The 21,491-nt window shown below is 37.1% G+C and overlaps 1 protein-coding gene across 1 annotated transcript in view; it reads left to right on the forward strand.

Annotated features, from left to right (window-relative positions):
• The first annotated feature begins 11,119 nt into the window (after positions 1 to 11,119).
• Positions 11,120 to 21,491, forward strand: part of TMX4 (thioredoxin related transmembrane protein 4) — a 42,667-nt gene continuing 32,295 nt past the window's right edge. The window contains exons 1-2 of the mRNA XM_027118193.1: positions 11,120 to 11,432; positions 18,605 to 18,720. Of these exons, the coding sequence (XP_026973994.1) occupies positions 11,248 to 11,432; positions 18,605 to 18,720 (301 nt within the window). The 5' untranslated portion in view covers positions 11,120 to 11,247. The remainder of the gene's footprint in view (positions 11,433 to 18,604; positions 18,721 to 21,491) is intronic.

Here is a 21,491-nt window from a genome sequence, read left to right on the forward strand (position 1 = left end):
ATTAAGCATCATTGTTGTCAATCTGGCCTCAGGCTCTGTTTTCCAGAGGATCTGGGCTGAAACAGTTGTCACTGATATCCCCATTTTACAGATAGGGAGAATATGACTGAAACTCAGAGAAGATGAGTGATTTTGAAGTCACATAAATAACAAGTGGCAGGCCAAATCCAGCCCAAATTCTAGGTCTGTAACATATTACCTCTGCACCTAAGACAAAAAAGTTGTCTTGCTAAGGCAATAAACTGACAAGGACAGGGCTAGTATAATGTCCTGAAGCCTAGCCATTACTTCAGAAAGCACAATAAAATACAATGGTCAAACCTAGAAATGGAAATGCTATTTATTAATTCATTCAGAAATCCCATAAAATCCACTAATATATTTCAGGAAGAAAAAAATAGGCTGTTATTAGGCAAAGCTCCAAAACCAAACACAAGAATCTGTACTGTTCTTAGCCAAAGGACTTTAATCTTGTTACACTCTCTTCCTCACTCTCAATTTTCTCTGTGCCAAATATTCCATTACCAAAATTAAATTGGCGATATTTAACTACAGCATAGAAGCATATAACATTTTTCCATGAATGTGCACAAAATAAGGATTCAGAAATATCATGTTCTACTGGTTATAAACTGCATGTTTCTAATTTACTAATTTTGCTATTTGTATTTATATAATCATTTTAATAGGTAATACATTCACATGGGACAAAAAAGATATTCAGTTTAAAATCTCCATCTTACCCCATTCCCAGCTATCCAGCTTCCCTAAGACACTGTAGTGTATCCTTCTGGGAGGAAGGAGTTAAATCAGCTGGCTGAGATCTACTCGTTCCTTTACAGAGAATATGCCCCCAAGGGAGAGGCATCTGGACCTCTAGGTAAATAGACTTACTGATGTCTGTTAGGAGGCAGAGGCACTGTTTCTAAAAGGTCCCTGAGGTGCGGTCCTGGCTAAGGGTAACCTATAGTAAATAGAACCCAGTATCATTGACTTGGGCATCCTGGGAGAATGTCAGGTAGGCTATACCTGGGTATAAAATGAAGATGCTTCCTAATTAAATGCTCCCACTGTGGCAGGTGATCCTGTGGACCTCATATAGAGAGTGCAGCTCTAGCTGATGTGGGGTGGAAGGGGAGGGCCTCCATAACTTCACAGACCTCTCTGTGCTTCATCTGAGCATTTTGGTTGTGTAGGCCCTTGCCACATTTAATAAAGCTCAGGACTGGGAAATATCTCTCTGATTCATGGGAATCTATGTGTTATTTCAACTTCTAAAGAACTGTTCTGCACATACATACTTCTATTCTTTTTCTAACACTTTTTACACCCCTAGTGGTATATTATACATACTGTTCTGTAGCGTGATTTTTTTCTGTTAATTTGAAAATCTAAAAAAAAAAATCAAAGCTAGAAAAAGGGGCAGGGGAGAGGGGATCAGTTTTAATACCATCCAAAATATTTGTTTATTGTATAGTTTTTACATTTTCTGCATTAAGCAAGTTTGCGGGGGGGTGGAAATGGAGTAGATACAAATTGCATTGACACAGAAGTACTTTCATACATTGTGGGATGTGGAAACAGGTACTTTCATCCGTTGCTTATGGAAGCATAAAATTGAGATAATCTCTTTGAAGGACCATTGGGCCATGGCTGTCAAAGGTACAAATGCATGTTTCCTTAAGTCAGCTATTCTACTTCTAGGAAACTCTTCTATAGATAGACTTGCACATAAGCAATTCATTGTGTGTAAAAGATTATTCGTTGCAACACTGTTAAGGAGAGAAATAAACTAAATGTCATCAACAGAAAATGGATTAAATTATACATAAATACTGAAGCTGTAAAAAAATGAGGAAGCTCGGGCTTCCCTGGTGGCGCAGTGGTTGAGAGTCCGCCTGCCGATGCAGGGAACACAGGTTCGTGTCCGGTCCGGGAAGATCCCACATGCCACGGAGCGGCTAGGCCCTTGAGCCATGGCCGCTGAGCCTGCGCGTCCGGAGCAACGGGAGAGGCCACAACAGTGAGAGGCCCGCGTATCGCAAAAAAAAAAAAAAAAAAAAAATGAGGAAGCTCTTTATATACCTACATAGCGTTATCTATAACTAGACTAGTTATAGCTACACACTACAACACTTTTACATTCGCCCCTGGGAAATTGTTGGTGTATATATTTCAAGATTTTTGTATGTGCATGAACATACTTGTGAATTTTTCCAATATGATATTATACTACTTGTGCTATTTTATAACCTACCTAATTTATTGATTTTTCCAATATGATCAACATTATCTTATGTTAAACAAACTGCAAGAATATGAAATTTTCCAATACTTTAGGTAAAGTAACACATACATGTAGAAAAGCACACAAAACACAAATCTATAGCTCAATGAATTATCATAAAATGAAAAAACCCACTTCACAACACCGTGGCAATCTCTACATCCTCTCTCCTGACTTGTTTATGAATTCATAATCAGTCCTTTTTGGAATAAAATCCCATTTTAACAAATGGAAGGGTTTACATATACTACAAATTTTGTATTTTAAGTATTGCAAAATAGTTTCCATCTGCAATATAGGGCCAGTGATAACTTCACTTTCTGATAACAAGTTAACGGAAACTTATTTCACAGTGTCCTTCTTACTAAAACAGCAACTGCTCATTTACAAATCTGACCTTGTGAAGGGTCTATAATGTGATATGTGTGATGTGAAACTATTCATATAAACTCACTTGGCTAAACATGATGAAGATGTCTAATGAATTAAGGCCACAAATCATTTCTGAGTCTCTTTTCTATGGTTGGCACTGGGCTATATGCCACACTTACCAATTTTAGTATCTAGTACACTTTCGTCAAGGACTTATGTAAGTCACCTTAAAGATGGTGATTTGAAAAAAAATGATTAAGAAAGACATTTAAATACTAAATGATGCTTTAAAAAACTAGTAAATTTTGTGAAAATTGTGTTTCTTGGACACCTAGTATTCCATAGAAAACTGACAGATATACCATTGGAAGAAAAGAAACAAAACAGGAAAGTTTTTTCTTAGAAAATCTTACAAATATAAGTGAAAATTACCACATATGTACATATAATTGCTCTTGTTAGTGCGTGGCTTTCACAAATGGTGGGGTCTCTCAGTGTGTGTCAGGAAGCCCCCAGACCCCACAGTTTATCAGTGACTTTCCAGTTTTCTCCTTTTTTGCTGTTGTGAAGTTGGCCTTGTCTCCTCCAGTCTCACTTTCTCTCAACCTTGAGTGAATCTGTAAATTTAGGGGCCCCTGTTGAAGAGAGGAACAGGAGGTCAAGATATAAGAAAGCTCTCCCTCAGAATGAAAGTTTGCTTTAATATAAGAATATCAGTTAATATAATACAACACATGAATCTTTTGAAGGAAGAAAACTCTATGATATTTTTGAAAAGTGCACAAAATGTATTTGATAAAATTCAACCTCTGTTCTTAAAAAAATTTCTTAGCAAACTAGGGACCAACAGGAGTTATTTCATCTGATAGTGTCTACAAGTTTGTGTGACAAACTACCAAAACATAATGGCTTAAAAAACACATATTTATTATTTCATTGTTTCTGTGGGCCACGAGCCCAGGCAGACATACTAGAGCTCTCTGGTCACGGTCTCCCATATCTGAAATCAACATGTTGACCCCAGTGTTCTCATCAGGATAGCAGGGCCCCTTTCCAAGCTCATTCAGGTAATTGATAGAATTCAGTTTCTTATAGTTGTGGAACTGAGGCTCTCAGCTGCTCGAGGCCAGACCTCTCCACAGCCAGCTCACAATATGGGGGCCTCCTTCGCCAAGGCCAGAGGGAGAGTGTCGTTCCTTAGGAAGGGCTAAGAGTTTTAAGCCCTTAGCCCTTAGTAGCTTAAAGCCCTTAGTAAGGGCTTTAAGAGCTTTCAAATGATTGGAGAATTTAATGACATCTGCAGAATCCCTTCACCTATGCCATATAGCTTGACCTAATCATGGGGAGATATCTCATTATATTTACAGGTCCTGCCCACACACAAGAGGAGGGGCTTATACAGGGTATGTACACCAGAGGCCACCTTAAAATTTTTTCTGCCACAAAACTTCAGACAATTTTTTTCCAGAACTGAGTTTAACAATTAAGTGTATACTAAATCTATATTTAAAATCGTTTGCAGCCATATGTCCCAGAAACAAGTCTTAGAGAGGAAAATATAAGAGAGACCAATTAAAATAGCACTTTAAAATAGAGTAATTAAGGACTTTCCTGGTAGCCAAGTGGTTAGGACTCCTGGCTTCCACTGCAGGGGGCACGGATTCAATCCTTGGTGGGGGAAATAAGATCCTGCCTGCCACGTGGTGCAGCCAAAAAAAAAAAAAAAAAGTAATTAGTAGTATACATGACAAAAAAACTGTGTTATCTCTATGGAGAAAATCATAAAACTTTAGTCAAAATCATTAAATAAGATGTATTTAGTGCTATACATCACTGATAGATTAGAAAATTCCATATTGTTAAAATGTTAGTTCTTGTAAATTGATTTATATATCCAGTATAATCACAATTTAAAAAATCTCAGCAGTTTTAGTTCGTTTGTTTTTATGATTGGTCCAAATCAAATGATTCTAAAATATATATGGAAAAATAGAGAAATAAGACTATCCAAGTAAATTATGAAAAGCATAGACAAAGGCATACACTTTTCTCTACCAGATATCAAGATATGTTATAAGATACACTAATCAAAACAGTATGGGATTAATGCAGCAACATGGATGGACCTAGAGATTATCATAATAAGTGAAGTCCGACAGTGAAAGACAAATATCATATGATAGCACTTAGATATGGAATCTTAAAAAGATGATACAAATGAACTCATTTACAAAACAGAAACAGATTCACAGGCATAGAAAACAAACTTACAGTTACCAAACGGGAAAGGATGGGGGAGGGATAAATTGGGAATTTGGGTTTAACAGATACACAGTAGTATATACAAAATAGATAAACAAGGACCTACTGTATAGCTCAGGTAACTATATTCAATATCTTGTAATAACCAATAATGGAAAAAAATCTGAAAAAGAATACATATATCTATGTATGTATAACTGAATCACTTTGCTGTATACCTGAAACATTGTAAATCAACTATACTTCAAAAAAAACATTCAATGATGTGTGTGTGTGTGTGTGTCTGTGTGTGTGTGCATTCACAGCAACAGATGCAAACAGTAACTCAACACCAGGTACATCTTTATGTAAGGACTCACTTGAAAACATACGTGTTCTTTGGTTATGTTTAAATTTTTTTTTTTTTTAAGAAATTTAGTAAGTGCCCAAAAGCATGGAATTGAATCAAGGGTAGTATTTTAAGTTCATAAATTTGCAAAACACATACACACACTTATATCCATATATTTTAAAAGTATTTTAAAGTTTTTAAACCCCTATCTTTAGTATTTAAAACAATAAAGGGTAAGCAATTGTATTGAGTGGTAGTAGAGTATTATCAGTGTTTGCAGTGGGACGCTGGAGTCATCTTGCGCCAGCTTGTAAGAGCCAACTGGCAAATTTTCAGAAATGCTTCTAGCTGGTGGATATCAAGTTGGTAGTTTGAAATCAGTCATGTGGGAGTACTTAGCACACAAAAATTGACAAACTCAACAAGTCTGGGCTTCTCAGCCTCAGGGATGTGGGTTGTTGATCATTTACCAGCAAGTCACTGGCAGTTGGGCAAAATGGTGTTATGTAGAATCTATCCTACTATGTTTATAATTTTTAAGTGTTATGTTTATGCTTTAATAGTAAATTGTACTACTGATTTATGTGAAATATGGACTTTTAGTTACATTTTAGTCATATTTTCTCTTGTAAGACAAGCAAAATTGTTTTCTCAGCTTCTATCAGGAACATATAAGTTACTGCCTAGTGATTATCCCAAAGTATTTTATTAGGTAAAATGAGAAATGTTCAATTCTTGGCCTGTACTGTCTAATATTTTAATGCTTATCTGTGTCTAATTTTGGATTTCAAATATGATGACAAAGTGAGAGGGGCTTGAAATATGGACAAAAATTATACTTAGGAATATAAACTTAAGTTTATTAAATGGTGAACTGTTGTTCTTTACTTTCACTGAAATGTAAATAAGACAAAAGGAAAATTTTTTTTAATGCATGATTTAAGTACCTTGGGAAATATTTGGTTCAAATATCAAGAAATATTTACTAAAATGAGATTTGTAAAATGAATTCTTGTATAGATAACAAGAACTGATGATTTAGTTAATATGTTTTATTGCCTTGGAGCAGAGCAATAAACTCAATGGACATCTTTGTTCCTTCCCAGTTTCTTCTCTACGATAAAAGTAAATCTTGACTAACTGTGTTAAGTACACGAATACAGTTAGCCTGATTTCCCAACCTTCAAATGCCAAGACAACAGATATTTGTTCATAATAAACATGGTTTAGATTTTTTTTTAAGGCTGAGAGTTAAATTTGGGGGTTCTTATCAGGGCATCTTCTCCATCTGGAATTTTCTCTGCTTCTTTTCTTTGTCTGTTCTATTCCTATCAGAGGAGCTCTAAAGCTCAATATCTTCTGTGGCATATTCTCAACCTTCCTATTCTGAAATGCTCTAGACCATTGAATACTTAGTGTTTTCTGAACATTATTTAACTTTTATTATGCCTCCTCATTAAGAAAGGAGACTCATGCCTCTCTTGATCTCACAGAATCTAGCATAAGGCCTGCACATAATATATGCTCCATAAAATTTGCTGAATGAAATGAAGAAACTGCCTGGTATACTCCAATATCCAGGGCCTGGTGATTATTAGAGATTACCAATCATTACACATAATATTTATACTTGGATTCCTTGATGGTTTTGTTGTTCCCCTTCATGTACAATTTGCCAGATTTGTAGCACACAATTGCTTTGAATAAAATTTGTGCCTCTCTCTTTTCCAGTTCCCATTTAATCCTACTTTAAAATTGACACTAACTTGCCAGGTTCCCAAATATCATGTAATCAGACAATATAATCAGAAAATGAGGGGGCAAGTAGTTACAGAAAGGGAGCTATTGTAATTAGAGTCCAGTGAAGACTTTATAATATTGGGGTGGCTGGTCCTAATCGCAGTTGACTGGACTCCAAGGGGAATCACAGGGAATTATCAAATAAACTGTATTTGCAACTATAAAATGTCCTTTTTCTGATCTGCAGTACGCAGGCACAGGTTTTCATATTCGTCTGGCATTTGGATTTCTTCTTCTGTGGGTATTTATTTTCTTTTCTATTTTCCTTATTGGGCGGTATATCTTTCTCTTAATTATTTGTAGAACTTCTTGAATTTAAACCTTTGTGTGTTGTGTGTATTTCAGGTCATTTTGCTCAGTTTGGCTTTACTTAAAAATTGTTTTTATTGGGTGGCAAATTTACCAGAATCCTTTTATGGCCTCAGTGTTTCTTGTGTTACTTAGGAAGGCTTTGCCCATCAGATGATTATAAAAGTATTCCCCCAAAAGCTTTCCAAGAACACTTGTTATCGTATACTTTTTCACTAGTGGATCTGAAAAATATTTTGATATGTAGATTGAGGTAGAGATATTTTTTTCCTCAATGAGGAGGAAATTGTCCTAACACTACTATGCATCAGTCCAATTGCTCCCACCTATTTGAAATGCCGTTTTTGGACATTATTAGTATGCATCAATATTCATTTCCCATGGATGACCACCCTTCCTATAAGTGATGCAGTCTTATGATTAGTTCTGGCCAGTGGACCATGAGCTGAATTGGGATGTGCTACTTCTGGCCTAAGGAAGCCAAAAGCTCCTTGCGGTGTTTTACTTTTCCCTTTCCCTGCTATGATCATGGGGAAGGTCTCGTGTTGAGGTGGCAGAGCCATAAGACTGAAGCAGCATGTATTACGTAGACCCTGCCTAGTGTTCAGCTTCCCCAGAGTCTCTTAGGCCAAAGAGGATTTTGCATGACAGAGAAAGGAACTTTATGAGTCAAGCCTCTGAAATTTGGGGGGTTGTTTGTCACTGCAATCTAAGTCTACTTTATCCTGTCAACTACACCACCTTTAACATATATAAATATCCATATACATATAGTTTTGTTTATTGAGTCTTTACTCTGATCCATTTTTCTATTTGCTTCTTCTTATACCAATACCTCCCTGTTTTATTGTAACTTTATAGCAGATTTAATACCTGAGAGAGCAACACCTACATCATTGGTCTTTTTCAAAATACTATTGTCTAGACTTAAGCATTAACTTTTTAAGATAGATTTTTAGAATTCTAAATGAAAGAAGTTGGTTGGATTTTGAATCCTATTGCATTAGATTTACAGATTAATTTGGGGAAATTGACATCTCCACAAAGTCCTCTAGCTTTTTTCATATGTCTTGCATGTTTCTTTCTTTCTTTGGGTAGTTTTTGTTGCTCTTGAATGTGATGTTTGTCTATATTACATTTTAAAATTAATTCTTACTGGTATATAGGAAGAGAATTGACCTGTGTATATATCTCTTGTATGCAGCTTTTCCTGAGCTCACTTATTAGTTTTGAAAAAAAATTAGTTGATTCTCTTTCCCTAGCAGGTGGTCCTGGGGTTGCTGTTTGCTGTTTCTTAGAGGCTTATCACGGCTCCTTTTGGATTCATTTCTAGTCACTAGCCTGGAACAATTCAGTTTATTTCAATCATTTATGGTTTCTTCTACCATCTGTTCTAGGAAGTGTCCTATTTAATAATTCTCCCTCCACCTCTTGTTCCTGTAAGGCATTTAGCAAATCTGTTTGTGTAATTAAATTCCTGTACTATTATTACTTTATGGACTAATTTTACAGCATTGTGTAGCTTATTTAATGTTTCTCCATCCTCAATAGGAAAATCAGTGCATATTACTTCTATAACTTATTACTATGGAGTTTGTAATCTGAATACAATCTCCTTATCTCCTTTTCTTAGTAATATTAAGTCCCACATTGCCAATTTTATCAAGGTCTTTGCTTGTTACTATGTTTTTAAAGTTTCTACCATTGGAATATTTGTTGTTATCTTGCTTCCTTTTCCTACTAGAAGCCATGTGTTTTTGTGTAACCATAGCTGCCCACAGTGCCACCACTGGAAACTGCTCTAGGGACAAAAGTTCTTTCTCCCAGTGCCAAGTACCAATCTTCTATAAACTGTGATTCCATGCTTTAAATATGAAAAGGATTGAGCCCTGACCTAATTATCTAGGCATTATATTTATCTCATTTATATCTCAATATATATTTATATTTATCTCATTTAATCTTTATAGCCACCTTATGCAGTAGGTTCTATTATTACCTGCATTTAAAAAGAAAAGTTGGTGTTAACTGGTTTTAGCCCCAAGTCACATAGGTAGAAAGTGTCAGGCCAATGCCCTAGCCTAGTCTGTGCCACCCCACCACACACTTGCCCACACGTGCTTGCTATACTTCTTCCTAGTGACCCTAGTCTGAAGGCCAAGAAATGCAATCCTTGAACACTCATTTTGTGTTAGAAGTAAGGAAGAGCTTCAGCAATGATACTCTCCTTTCCTAACTTTTCATTTTGCGAATTTTCCAGCCTACACAAAAATAGAGAGAATAGCAAAAATGAACTTAGCTTCAGCACTGATTGATGTTGTGCTACTTTTGTTTCATTCATTTTCCTTCCACCGCCCCCAAATTTTATTTTTGGAGTAAAGAGAATTTTAGACATCATATTATTTCACCCATAAATATTTCACTATCTGTAACCAATAAAGGCTTCTAAAATATAATCATAACACCATTATCACACCCAACAAAATTAACACTAATTCCTTAATATCAGATCCTATTTTAAGAATTTGTTTTACCAATCATATATCATATACAAAAGCTACACTGAAAAGAATGATAGAATTTCTGTGTATGCCATTTCTTCCTAAAAACAAAATAAAATATTTCCAACTGAGTTTATAGGACTGATCTGTATAAAATAACTGACTTTTGGTAACATTTATTGCAAGGCCACTTTCCAAGTTTACAGTGGTTTGTAAATTTGGGTCTTACAGATAAGGGCTGGCTCCACACAGAATTGAGCAACAACTAATTAACACCTAATTCAGGTATGATCATCTCTGCTGGCAAAATTCATCTTTGTCACCTGTAAGTACTGATTGGAGATTGATCTCATGTGCCCTGCAATACTCTTAGTTGCATAGCTGTCTTTGTTGATTTGATTTCTGCCCAGGACAGAAATCACACTTTTTCATGATATATTGACCACACTACCCAGTTTTATGCTTTTCACATCTAATGAATTCTTGTAAAGCAACACTTTGAAACAGCATACCCGACCTCTGATTTTAATTCAGTCTTACATACTAAGGGTGTAGTGATCTCAAGGTACAGATGCATCGAATGGGTATCTGGAAAGAGATGTGGAAATCATTTAAGGCCATTCTCATTTTAGATCTAACAAAAGTGTAGCCAAGAGAAGCGAGAAGTCATTTAATCGCAACTGGCACTATTCTTATTGACTCATTTTATCTGTTAGTACCCATGTTTTAAACGTTTTTTTGTGAAATTAACATTATTTTTGTAAAAAATAGAATTGCATGGTCTAGTTTCATTATCTCCAATTAGGCAGTGCTACTTCATTATACACAGGCAAAGAGTACTTAAAATTTCCTCTCCCATTCAGTAAGAGATGCCCAACATGTCCTTTTGTTTTTCCATTCAGCAGTTTACTTGTAGTCCATTGCTGTTATTTTTGCTACCATTGAATCGGTGATGCATTTTTTTATTACTGGAGACGTTTCTCTTTAGAAAAAGCCACACGCACCAACCGCCATTCCCCCCCCCCCCCCCCCCCCCCGCACCCCTTACTGGAGCCCAGGCACACGCCGGGCAGGTTCTCAGTTAAGCAACAACGGCTCATCTGTTTATTTTCAACGCAGCGGTCAGGAGGGGGAGGGCGGCCGTTGCCAAGGCAACCGACGCCCCGGGCAACAGCGAGTCGAGGCGGGAGGGGGCGTGGCCTCCGCGGCCCGGGCCGATAAGAGGCGGTGACTGCCATCCCATTCTCGAGCTGGGCTGGTCGGCGCGGTAGGGCGGAGGTGGGGCGGCCCGGTTTTTGCTCGCACTACTTGGGAAGGCCCGGCCCGTAGGCCGGCCGTACCCTCTGCCCCAGACCCTGCCGAGGTGCCTCGCTCCGCGTCCAGACATGGAGGGCGGTCGCCGTGGCTCGCTGCTCACGGCGCTCCTGGTCGCCTGGGTCGCGGCGGCGGCAGCTGCGGAGGCGGAGGCCGGCCCGGAGCAGGCCGTGCTGCCGCAGGAGCGGAGCCTGGTGCGGCCCATGACAGCCTCCAACTGGACGCTGGTGTTGGAGGGCGAGTGGATGCTGAAATTGTGAGTGTTCCCGCCCGCCCCGCTCGCCACACGGCCTTCGCGGCTGCCGCCCTCTCCCACTACCGCAGTGCCTACTGGGCTAGACCTCGGGCCGGGACCCGCCCAGCCAGCGACCTGCAGAGCTGGGCCAGGCCCCCGACGCTGCGCATGCGCGCCCGGCCCTCCGCGTTGAGGGCTGCGGGTGTAGCGCATCCTCTCCTGCCTGACTAGTTACCTATTTTGAGAGGAAGTGTTTTAGGGATGGGGTGGATGAGCGGTTTACCAAGGGGAGGAAGGGGAACAGAGAAATCTGCAAGAAAGTCTCTAGCTTTTGATAAAAGTGTATGTAGAGGGGAAAGGGCTGTCATTCAGTGACGCTTCTGTACGGAACAAATAACGTAGCACTGACTAGGCAAGGTACTTGTTGAATGAATAATTGCAGCATGGTGAAGGGCAGACCAGTCTGTACAAAGTATCTCAGTCTTCATTTTGAAGACCCGATGTCCTTGTGAAAGATAAACGGAAAGGTGGGTGCCTTTGAAGCTTTAAAACAAGTTTGCAAATAAATGTTGATATTTGCTATAGTTTTTAGAGGTAGAGATTTCTGGGTAGGTATCATAACTTAATTGTGCTAGTGTCTTAAAGAAAAGGATATTAATAAATTGCCCCTTTTGAACAATAAAAGGTACATATTGGATAGTGCCTTGGCTTGAGGAGAGGTGGGAAAATGCAGTTTTGAGTTAGGAGCAGGGAAGATTTATTCATTATAGTTTAAAATTTAGGAAGGAAGTAACCATTCGAAAGACGGCTTGAAATAGGCAGTGGGCAGATGTCTCAATAGGCTAGAGAGACCATCGTGGGGGGCTTGTAAGGAAAATGGAGAATGGCTGAAGAAATAATCACCGAGACCACATCTCCTTAGCCTGTGGTTTTCAGATGATACACATACTTGATTGCTAACATCTCTTAACTAATTTTACGTTGAGGACACAGACTTTCACAGAATTGAAATTTTCCTTCATTTGTCTTAAGACTAAATTTTGATTCTTTGAATTTAGATTGCAAACAGATTATTCTATAGACTGAAAACCTCAGGCCCAAAAGTTGTAAGTCACTTAGTAGATGACATTGTTCAAAGAACATAATGCACAGTACTGTTTCAAACAAGTATTTACCTTTTGGTCACAAAGCAGGGGATATTTTAGACTTCAAAGTAAAATGCCTTTGGTATCATAATAAATCAATGAAATTATTAAAGAGATCTGTAGACATGAAGCACTGATTAAAATTAACCAATTAACTACTTTGAATAGAGTTGAGGTCATTTTCTATTTAAGAGAGAAAATTTTAAAGTAAGCATGACAGGACTGTCATGTTTGTAATAATTGCAAGAGTTTTAGAGAGATTGTTTTATCAGCTAGTAGTACAGAAAGTTGTTTTTTAAGTAGGTGCTTGTACAATGGAGGTTTTCTAGATGTCAGTTTTCTGATTAAAACTGAGTTTGTGTATGTGCATGATGAAGGTCAAAGCAGAAAAGACTTGTTATTTTTAATGGCCTCAACTCCTTTATAGTTCCTTTTGGAGTAGCTATGTTCTTATTTTTCTTTTTTTAAGTAAAAACTAAGAACACTAAAGCTCAGGTAAGTGTAAGCCAAGTTAAGATTATAAACAAGCAACAGCCAACAACTCTTATGGCTATGTTGATGGTTCAAATTTTACTTCATAAGTGTACAAGCTGAGGTGTAGTAATCAATTGTTGTAAGCTTGCTATGTGTCCATTGTATGGAGTTATGTTTGGGCTCTGGTTCAGGATGATACTTGTAACCGAAAGTAAGCTGTGTAGACACTTGAGATCTTCTTAGAAGTTCTCTTTTCATCGAGTACACTTCAGAATAGGTTGATATGAATGAAGTACAGCTAGAAAGGAAAGAACCATTACCTCCAAATTCCAGAAGCTAAGTGCTCGTCCTGAAGAAAATTGTGGCTGTTTATTTGTGATATTCCTCATCCCTTTGACAAAATCCAACACTTAAAAAAAATAAAATTTATATCTTCAGTACCACTATAAGCCTACTATAAATTTCTAGAAATTCTTTCAAACATCCAGTAAGTTATCAGATTTTTTTTTCTGGTGTCTATAAGAGAAAAACAAAATGTGTTAATACTTGCTCCCATGTTAGTACTTTGTTCAGATGAACTGGTCATAATAAATGGAGATTTTTAGGGATCCACAGGTGATGATATATTTAACTTCTCAAAAGAAGCAAGTTAGGAGGCTTTCTGATAATAAAATTGTAACATTACTTTGAATGACAGTTCTTTACTTGTTCATTTGTTTATATGCTCCCTCTCCTCTGGGGACTTTTTCTTTTTGATCCCACTTCGTACAAAGTTCCTATAATACAATTCCTGGTTAGATTGGTATCAATAATTTATTTTGAACCAACACTTGCTTGGTTCCCATCATATCAGTGCTTGAGAATACTACTTTTGTTCTTTTGAAACACAAAAATATACAATATAATGCTGTTCTGGTGGCTTTTTTACCCCAAGTCTATAAGTAGATATCTACAAAGCTTAATTTTGACCCACATACTTTAAACTGATATCTAGAGGAAAAATGTGTCTTTGGGTTAAAATATCTAAAATATTTATCTCTAAGGCATAGAAATCTTTATAAAGCAATACTTTTTCTGACTTTGTTCTTGGGATGATCATGTTTCAAAATTGAAACTAGTCATCTGGTGATGGAGAAAAGCCTCATGTATTTCCCTAGGATCTCTTGGTTTTAGTGTTGTTTTTCTAGTATCCTTCTTATACTTGGAGAGAACATCATTGCCTTAACTTGCCCATATCAAATAGTTATAATTTCTTGCAGTTTCATCGATAGTGGTGATTTATTGATTGAATGTATAAGAGATAGTCATTAAATGCTTGTTATGTGTCAGGTTCAGGGTTGGGGACTTGGGAGGATGAAGGTGAATAAATTACATTTCTTGATCTCAAGGGACTGGCATGTCTGCTGGGCTGTGAAGGAAATAAGTAGCATAGGTAGCGTTTGTTTATTTAGCAAATGTTTGTTGAATGCTTCCTCTCTCTTGAGCATTCCTCAGTGGTTCTCACCAGGGTACTATTACCATTTTGAGTTGGACAGTTCTTTGATATGTGGGGATGGCTCACACATTGCAGAACCTTTGGCATCCCTGGCCCCTGCCCATAACATTCTAGTAGTCATGTGACATCAAAAATATTTAAACCTCCATCCCCTATACACACTTCCAAATGCCTCTGACTGGAAACCACTGCCTTAGGTACTTTTATGGGTAATTTAAAAGCATGCAAAAGAGGAGCTTATAGGCTAACATAGAAGTATTTGATTTCACATTGTTTCCACAAAGGGTAATCATCCACATCTTCTCCATCGTCATCATCATCACAGTAAATAGTTACATTGCTAACATCAGTGTAAGCAATTCAGAATGCCCTCTTTCAGAATTTGAGCATCCCAGAAATCTGGTGCAGGATCATTATTCTCATTATCATTAACTAAAGGAGACGAAAACTTGGGAGGTTAAAGCTTTAACCCATATCCTTAGTAAGTGGTGGGCAAAGCCAGAACTAGAATGCTGGCCTGAGCTTTGCAATCCCCAGTGCAAGCTGAGGAGAGTAATTGTACAGTGGGGGAGCCTGGAGGAAGGCACAGAGCCTGGCTGACTCATGCTTATGCTTTCAGCTGGCCTGCACCCTGACCCATATAAGAGGAGGCCTTTTCCCTATGGGATTCAGAGGTCCACCCATGACTTAGCATCTCTGTAATTTCTGCAAACTAAGAATATCGCTTTGAGTTCATTCCTGACACTCCTTACCATTCATACAGGTGCCCCGCCTTCTCTGTACCCAAACCACCCAGGAAAATTCTTTCTTATTTGTATCTAGCATGACCTTATCACAACTTATAATCAATTTATATGTTTTTGTACTTGGTTTTTGTCTTACTCCTCCTCTAGATGATAAGCTTTTAAGTAGAGGAACAAAGTTTTTCCTCCTCCTGTTTACAGAACCTTAATAACTCAAGTTCTAGGTGTTCAATAAATACTTTTTGACTCAGTGAATGAATGAATAATAGACTTTAATTGTTCTTTAATAACGAGCTAGTATATCACTGAAGGAAACAGCTGTATATATTTTCTTAGGTACTAAGGATAATCACTATCACCTCCCCTTTGTTCATTGATGTAATAAATAGTTACTGTGACCTAGAATGTGCCAGGCTCTGTTCTAGGTACAAGCAATGCACCAGTCACTGCCTTCATGGAGTGTTCATTCTAGTGAAATTTCTCTAGCAGGTGTCATGGTAGATCCTAAATGACTATCTTTTAGATACAAAAGAATACTAATAGTTTAAAAAGTTGCAACAACAGTGGACCAGTTCCCACTTCTGAGACTCAGGGCTGCTTTATCTCCGTCACCAAAAGAACACACTAGGTTAATGGATGACCTTGGTACATTCCAGCACAATAAACTCTGATTAAATCTTAGCAATAATGGCATTAACAGTGCCACAGACCAGTGGGTAACAGCGACAAAGAAAATGGAGTATCTAAAATTACCTCAGTGGCATTTGTATATTTTGAGGGTCAGTTTCACCAAAATCTCTATTTATATAATAGTCTGTCTAGAGATTAGGGACTAGGATTTTTTAAAATGATGAAATTTGCATGATTTAATCATTACTGATATAGCAAATATGTTGTATGCAGAAACAGTTGTATGCAGAAACTGTTCTAGGGAAACAAAGCAAAGAGGATCAGAAGTTAATTAAACTGTACCTCAAACTTTCTTCCTTTCTTTTGGTAATGTCTTTCTTATTCCTACTGTCTGTCTCTCTGTCTTTCTCTGTTGGATCTTATTTTCCTTGGACATTTTTATCACACAAATACCTCCATCTGTGTTCCTGCTCTGTGTGGTCTGAGGTGACTGTCAGCAAGTCTCTCTGAATCTGCCTTGTTGCCTTACAACAGTGAGGCCATAAGGTTCAGATGAGCTAACGCATCATAAAAATGTCTCTGAAACCAGGCGTATATTACAAATGTCATTTACATTAATGATTTTCTTAATATGTGCCTGCTTTACATGTGTCATCTAATCTTTCAATAACCTTCTAAGGTAGCTGCTGTTATTATCCCATTTTATAGTTGAGAAAGCTGAGGCATGGAGGGATTATTAACTTGCTCAAAGACACATGGTTAATTTGTAATTGGTCTCTCTGATGCCTCTGGCAGAACTCTTATCCAATATATTGAAATGCCTGTTGAAATGTACTTAATAATAAAATGTTCCTTTTTTCCCTAGAGTTTACCAACTGCTTGCCCCAGTCTCATCTGCCATTTGGATATTTAGAAAATAGGTAGAAAACAACTATTTTCTCAGATGAAGAATATAATTTTCTTTAAAGTTTGTTCACTTATGTATTCTGCAAACAGTTATTGAGCACTTACTGTATACCAGGATGTACTCTGCCTTGGAAGTGTAGGTATACAGTGTTTATAGAAAAATCCACATTCAAAGATGTCATGTCAGCAGATTGTTCTTGGACCATGTTCTCTGGTCCATGTCTCCTGGACCTCAGGGGATTGGACAGTGAGCTATAATGGGAAGATTAATGACCTTTTAGAATGATCTTGGAATTGGCTATACTAGTCTTTTTTTTTTTTTTTTTTTTTTTTGCGGCACGCGGGCCTCTCCCTGTTGTGGCCTCTCCCATTGCGGAGCACAGGCTCCGGACGTGCAGGCTCAGCGGCCATGGCTCACGGGCCCAGCCGCTCCATGGCATGTGGGATCTTCCCGGACCGGGGCATGAACCTGTGTCCCCTGCATCGGCAGGCAGACTCTCAACCACTGCACCACCAGGGAACCCCTATACTAGTCTTTTTTAAAGATAGAGCTAGAGAGGGCCAGCCTTCTACCTCTTCTCTTTGCTTCCATCATATTCTTCCCTGATCCATTATCCACAGAACTGCTGGGTGCATTTTACAAAATGTGAATCTGATCAGAATTCTCTTACCTCTTTAGGGCTAACCATGGAGCTTCAAATAGAGTGCTAACTCTTTATACAACTTTAGTTAAATGCTCAGTACTCTGCACCTTCACACACATTGTTCTCTCTGCTTAGATTAGAACATTCCTTGATCCCTCTCTGACTGTTACTCCTCCTTTAGATCTTAGCACAGTTGCTTCTTTCTCTTTGGGCCCTTCTGAGATCACCCAGCGCCTGAGTGTCTCTATACCATCTTTTCTATACTCACATTTGCCACCTGGTTTGTAATTACCTCTTTGGACTGTATACTCCCTAAGGAGAGGAGGCACATCTGTCTTGTTCACAGCTATAGCCTCAGCTTCTTGGTTGGTGCTCAGTTCATGTTTATTGAATGAAAAAAATTAATGTAAAAAGCAGAGTTCTGATTGAAGACACAGGTTCTTCTAATTCTTAAGTGTCAGGTAGAGTTGGTTTAGCCTATAGCTTCTGCTTTCTTTCTCGAAATGGTTCAGAACTGCCACAGATCTTTGGAAATGACACACATTCTTGAGGACCCACTAGCAGATCTTGTGGTCTTTGCTCATCAGATTTGTAGCTTTGATGGATTTGAAACTGGTTTGGCTAGTTTAGGAGCACCCTTATGAAAATTGTTCTCCTTTAGTAGCACTTTCAAAACAATGTTCACCCTCAAATATCAAAAACTATCTGGAAAGTGATAAAATTTGGGTTGATTGTAGCAATAACATTGAAATAAAATACTTTAAGTATTATAGTAATTTGTGAAAAATCTTAAAACTTTGGCTAATTTTTTCCCAGGGGATTGATATTCCTCCTGGAATATATATATAAATATTATATACTTATAATATATAAATAATATAATAATATTATTATATAATATGTATTTATAATATATAAATAATATAATATATAAATAATATATAAATATAAATATTATATATTCATAATATTTATATTAAATTCTAGGAGGGAAATGTGCTTCTGTTTTTCTTTGTCTAATGACTTTGGGAAAACTTGCTTTTGTGTCTCCCTTTAGTTAAGAATTTATTTTGTCAATTTAAATACTCTATTTCTCTATTTTATTTTACAGATATTTTTCATGTATGTATATTGATTAGCTATTATTCTTTTATAGTTATGCCCCTTGGTGTCCATCCTGTCAGCAGACTGATTCAGAATGGGAGACTTTTGCAAAGAATGGTGAAATACTTCAGATCAGTGTGGGGAAGGTAGATGTCATTCAAGAACCAGGTACTGTAAATGTTGAACATTAAATGCAAAAGTTAGTTGCTTTTAATTTTAATTTTTTCAAGCATTCAGAAAAGTTGGAAGACCAGAATATTGATTACCCATGAACTGACCACCTAAAATCAAGATAATATTTTAGCATATCTGCCATCTGTCTGTGTTTGTATTTACACATACATATGTATATATATTTATATTTTTATTATTTTTTTGCTAAGTCATTTGAAAATAAGTTGCAGACATCATGAGACTTCACTCTTCAATACTTCAGCGTATTAAAATCTCCCTAATTATTTCCCACATGACTTTTTATAGTTTTTTAAACCAGGATCCAATCATGGTTCACCAATTACATTTGGTTGTTATGTGTTCTTAGTCTCTGTCAATCTAGAATAGTCCTCCATTCTTTCTATGCCATTGATATTCTGAAGAGAACAGGCCAAGGATTTGCCTAGATGTTTCCTTATGGTGACATTTAACTTGTTCTTATATTTTCTGTGAACTTGAACTTCAGTGTAAATGCATAATTTGGATTAGACATTTATGGAAAGGTGATGCTGTGACTTTATATTGTATCCCGTCGTAAGACATGTACTGTCACTATTAGTGATGTTGAATTTGAGCATTTGGTTAAGGTGATGACACTAAACATCTCAGTTGTAAAGAAAAGACCCCACTTTGTAGCTGGAAAGTAATCTGTGGGGTGATACTTTAGGCTTTTAAGATCTGTAATGATCTTACCTGAATCAAATATTTTATTAAGAGCTACAGAATGGTAAATTTCTAATTCTGTCACCATCTACATTTATTAGTTGTTAATGATATAATTTTTCAAAAGAGGGAGATAAAGGAGACTTTAATTCTGAAAAGATACACACAGTAAATTTGTATTTATAGTTTAAAAATAACTTTATGTAACTTTGTGTATTATATATAAATTGAGAAAAGTTGGGTTTTTATGATTTAAATCTCAAATTTGACTATTTTAAAACTTTATAAGTAATTGTTTTCCTATCTATACTTAATTTCTACCTATTGCATCCTTTCACAAGGGGGAAAAAGATGGTAGGTGTGGAAATGTAGCTATTCCTTCTCTGTAATAACTGAGTTCAATAAACACAAAATAATGAATTACCACTTACTGGGACAACAAAATGAATGGTGTCCGTTAAGATCTATGTGTTGACAAACCCATGGAGAGAGATTTCTGCTACAAGCCATGAGTCCTCAAGCCTCAATCTTTTTAAGCGTTTAAAACAAAACCACTTCTGCTTCTCTGCTATTTAGAGATGGACAGTTACAGTTATTAGTTCATGATTTGGGCTATTAGTTTTCCTGCTTGGAGGTCAAATCATTGCAATGACATATCTGTGGTAAACTTGTTTTTGTGTTTTTAATAGTTTGAGTCCTTGTTAATTTGTGGGCACCAGACACATTTTATGATGAGTTTCTTAGACATGCAGCCGGCCTATTCCCATTTCAGCCTTTTGGCATACCTGCTGTGAATTCACAGCATGATTTGAATTAAACGAATTAAACAGTTAGCTTTGTGATGGATTCACAGATCTAAAGTCTAACTGAATACTGTCTTTCCTCCTAAAATGTAGACTTATAAACTGTTTTTCCATTGTGAATGGATGAAATGCTTTTTCGATAATGAAGTAAGAGAAATTGATTATGACAAAATATATTAAAAGCAAATTTATCATTGACTCATAGTATTTATATAAGTGTAAAACCTCTTCAAAGAAGAAGAAAAAAAGTCTTTGGTCTGATGTCCTATGAAACTAGTGAAGAAACAAAGTTCAAAAAACAAAATGTGGTTGTTTTGTGTCTTAGTATTTTTAAAGTAGAGGCTCTAGAATTCTTTTAAATGGTAACAACTGAAAACCTGTAACTGATAAGTAAAAATTAGGAGCCAGAATTCTACACACGTGACTGAGTGGCCTAGAGAATATTTCACTTTAGATTATTTTATGTTTATAAAACTATTTTATGTTTATAATTTTACTTTAAATTACAAACCTAATGCTTTCAAATAATATTTTAATAGCATTTAGAAATAATATGTTCATGCAACCAATTTTTGAGTTGATACCATGCACCAGACCCTGTTCTGGATAGCAGTGATACAGACGAATGATGCAGGTAAATAATGGTGCAGGTGAATAAGGAAGAAAAGACCTGGCTCCTCATTGAACTTACATTCTAGTGAAGGGGATAAACAATCACAAAAGAAAACTGGGAAATAATGTCTGGTGGTAGTAAGGGCTATGATGAAAAAGAAAGCAGGGTAAAAATGTAGAAAATGGTGGGAGCCACTATTTTAATAGGATGTCCAGGGAAGGGCTGTTTGACTGTAGGTCTTGACAAATTAAGGAAATGAATTTCAACAAGGTTTAGGGGAGGAGCATTCCAGGCAGAGCAAACAGCATGTGCAGGTAGGAGTAATTGGCTTATTTGAGAAACAATATGGTAGCCAGTGGGGTCCTTGAGACAAATGGGACTGGAGAAGGAGCTAGGGACCAGACCATTTAGGCTGTTGTTGGCCATGGCAAGGAGTTTAGGTTTTATACCAAGTATGATAGAAAGGAAGCTACTGGAAGGTTTTGAGCACGGGAGTGACATGATTTGATTCATGTTTTATAAGTATTCATTTGGCTATGTGAAAAATTGTCTGTAGGAGGTCGGAAGTGTAAGCAAGAAGAGAAGTTCAGAGGTTAATGCAATAGCCCAGAGTGGAGAGGATGGTGGCTTGCACTAGTAGCAGCAGT

The sequence above is a fragment of the Aethalodelphis obliquidens genome, unplaced genomic scaffold (assembly GCF_003676395.1).
Source record: "Aethalodelphis obliquidens isolate GAN/ISIS:26980383/991018 unplaced genomic scaffold, ASM367639v1 scaffold18, whole genome shotgun sequence".
Taxonomy (NCBI): Eukaryota; Metazoa; Chordata; class Mammalia; order Artiodactyla; family Delphinidae; genus Aethalodelphis; species Aethalodelphis obliquidens.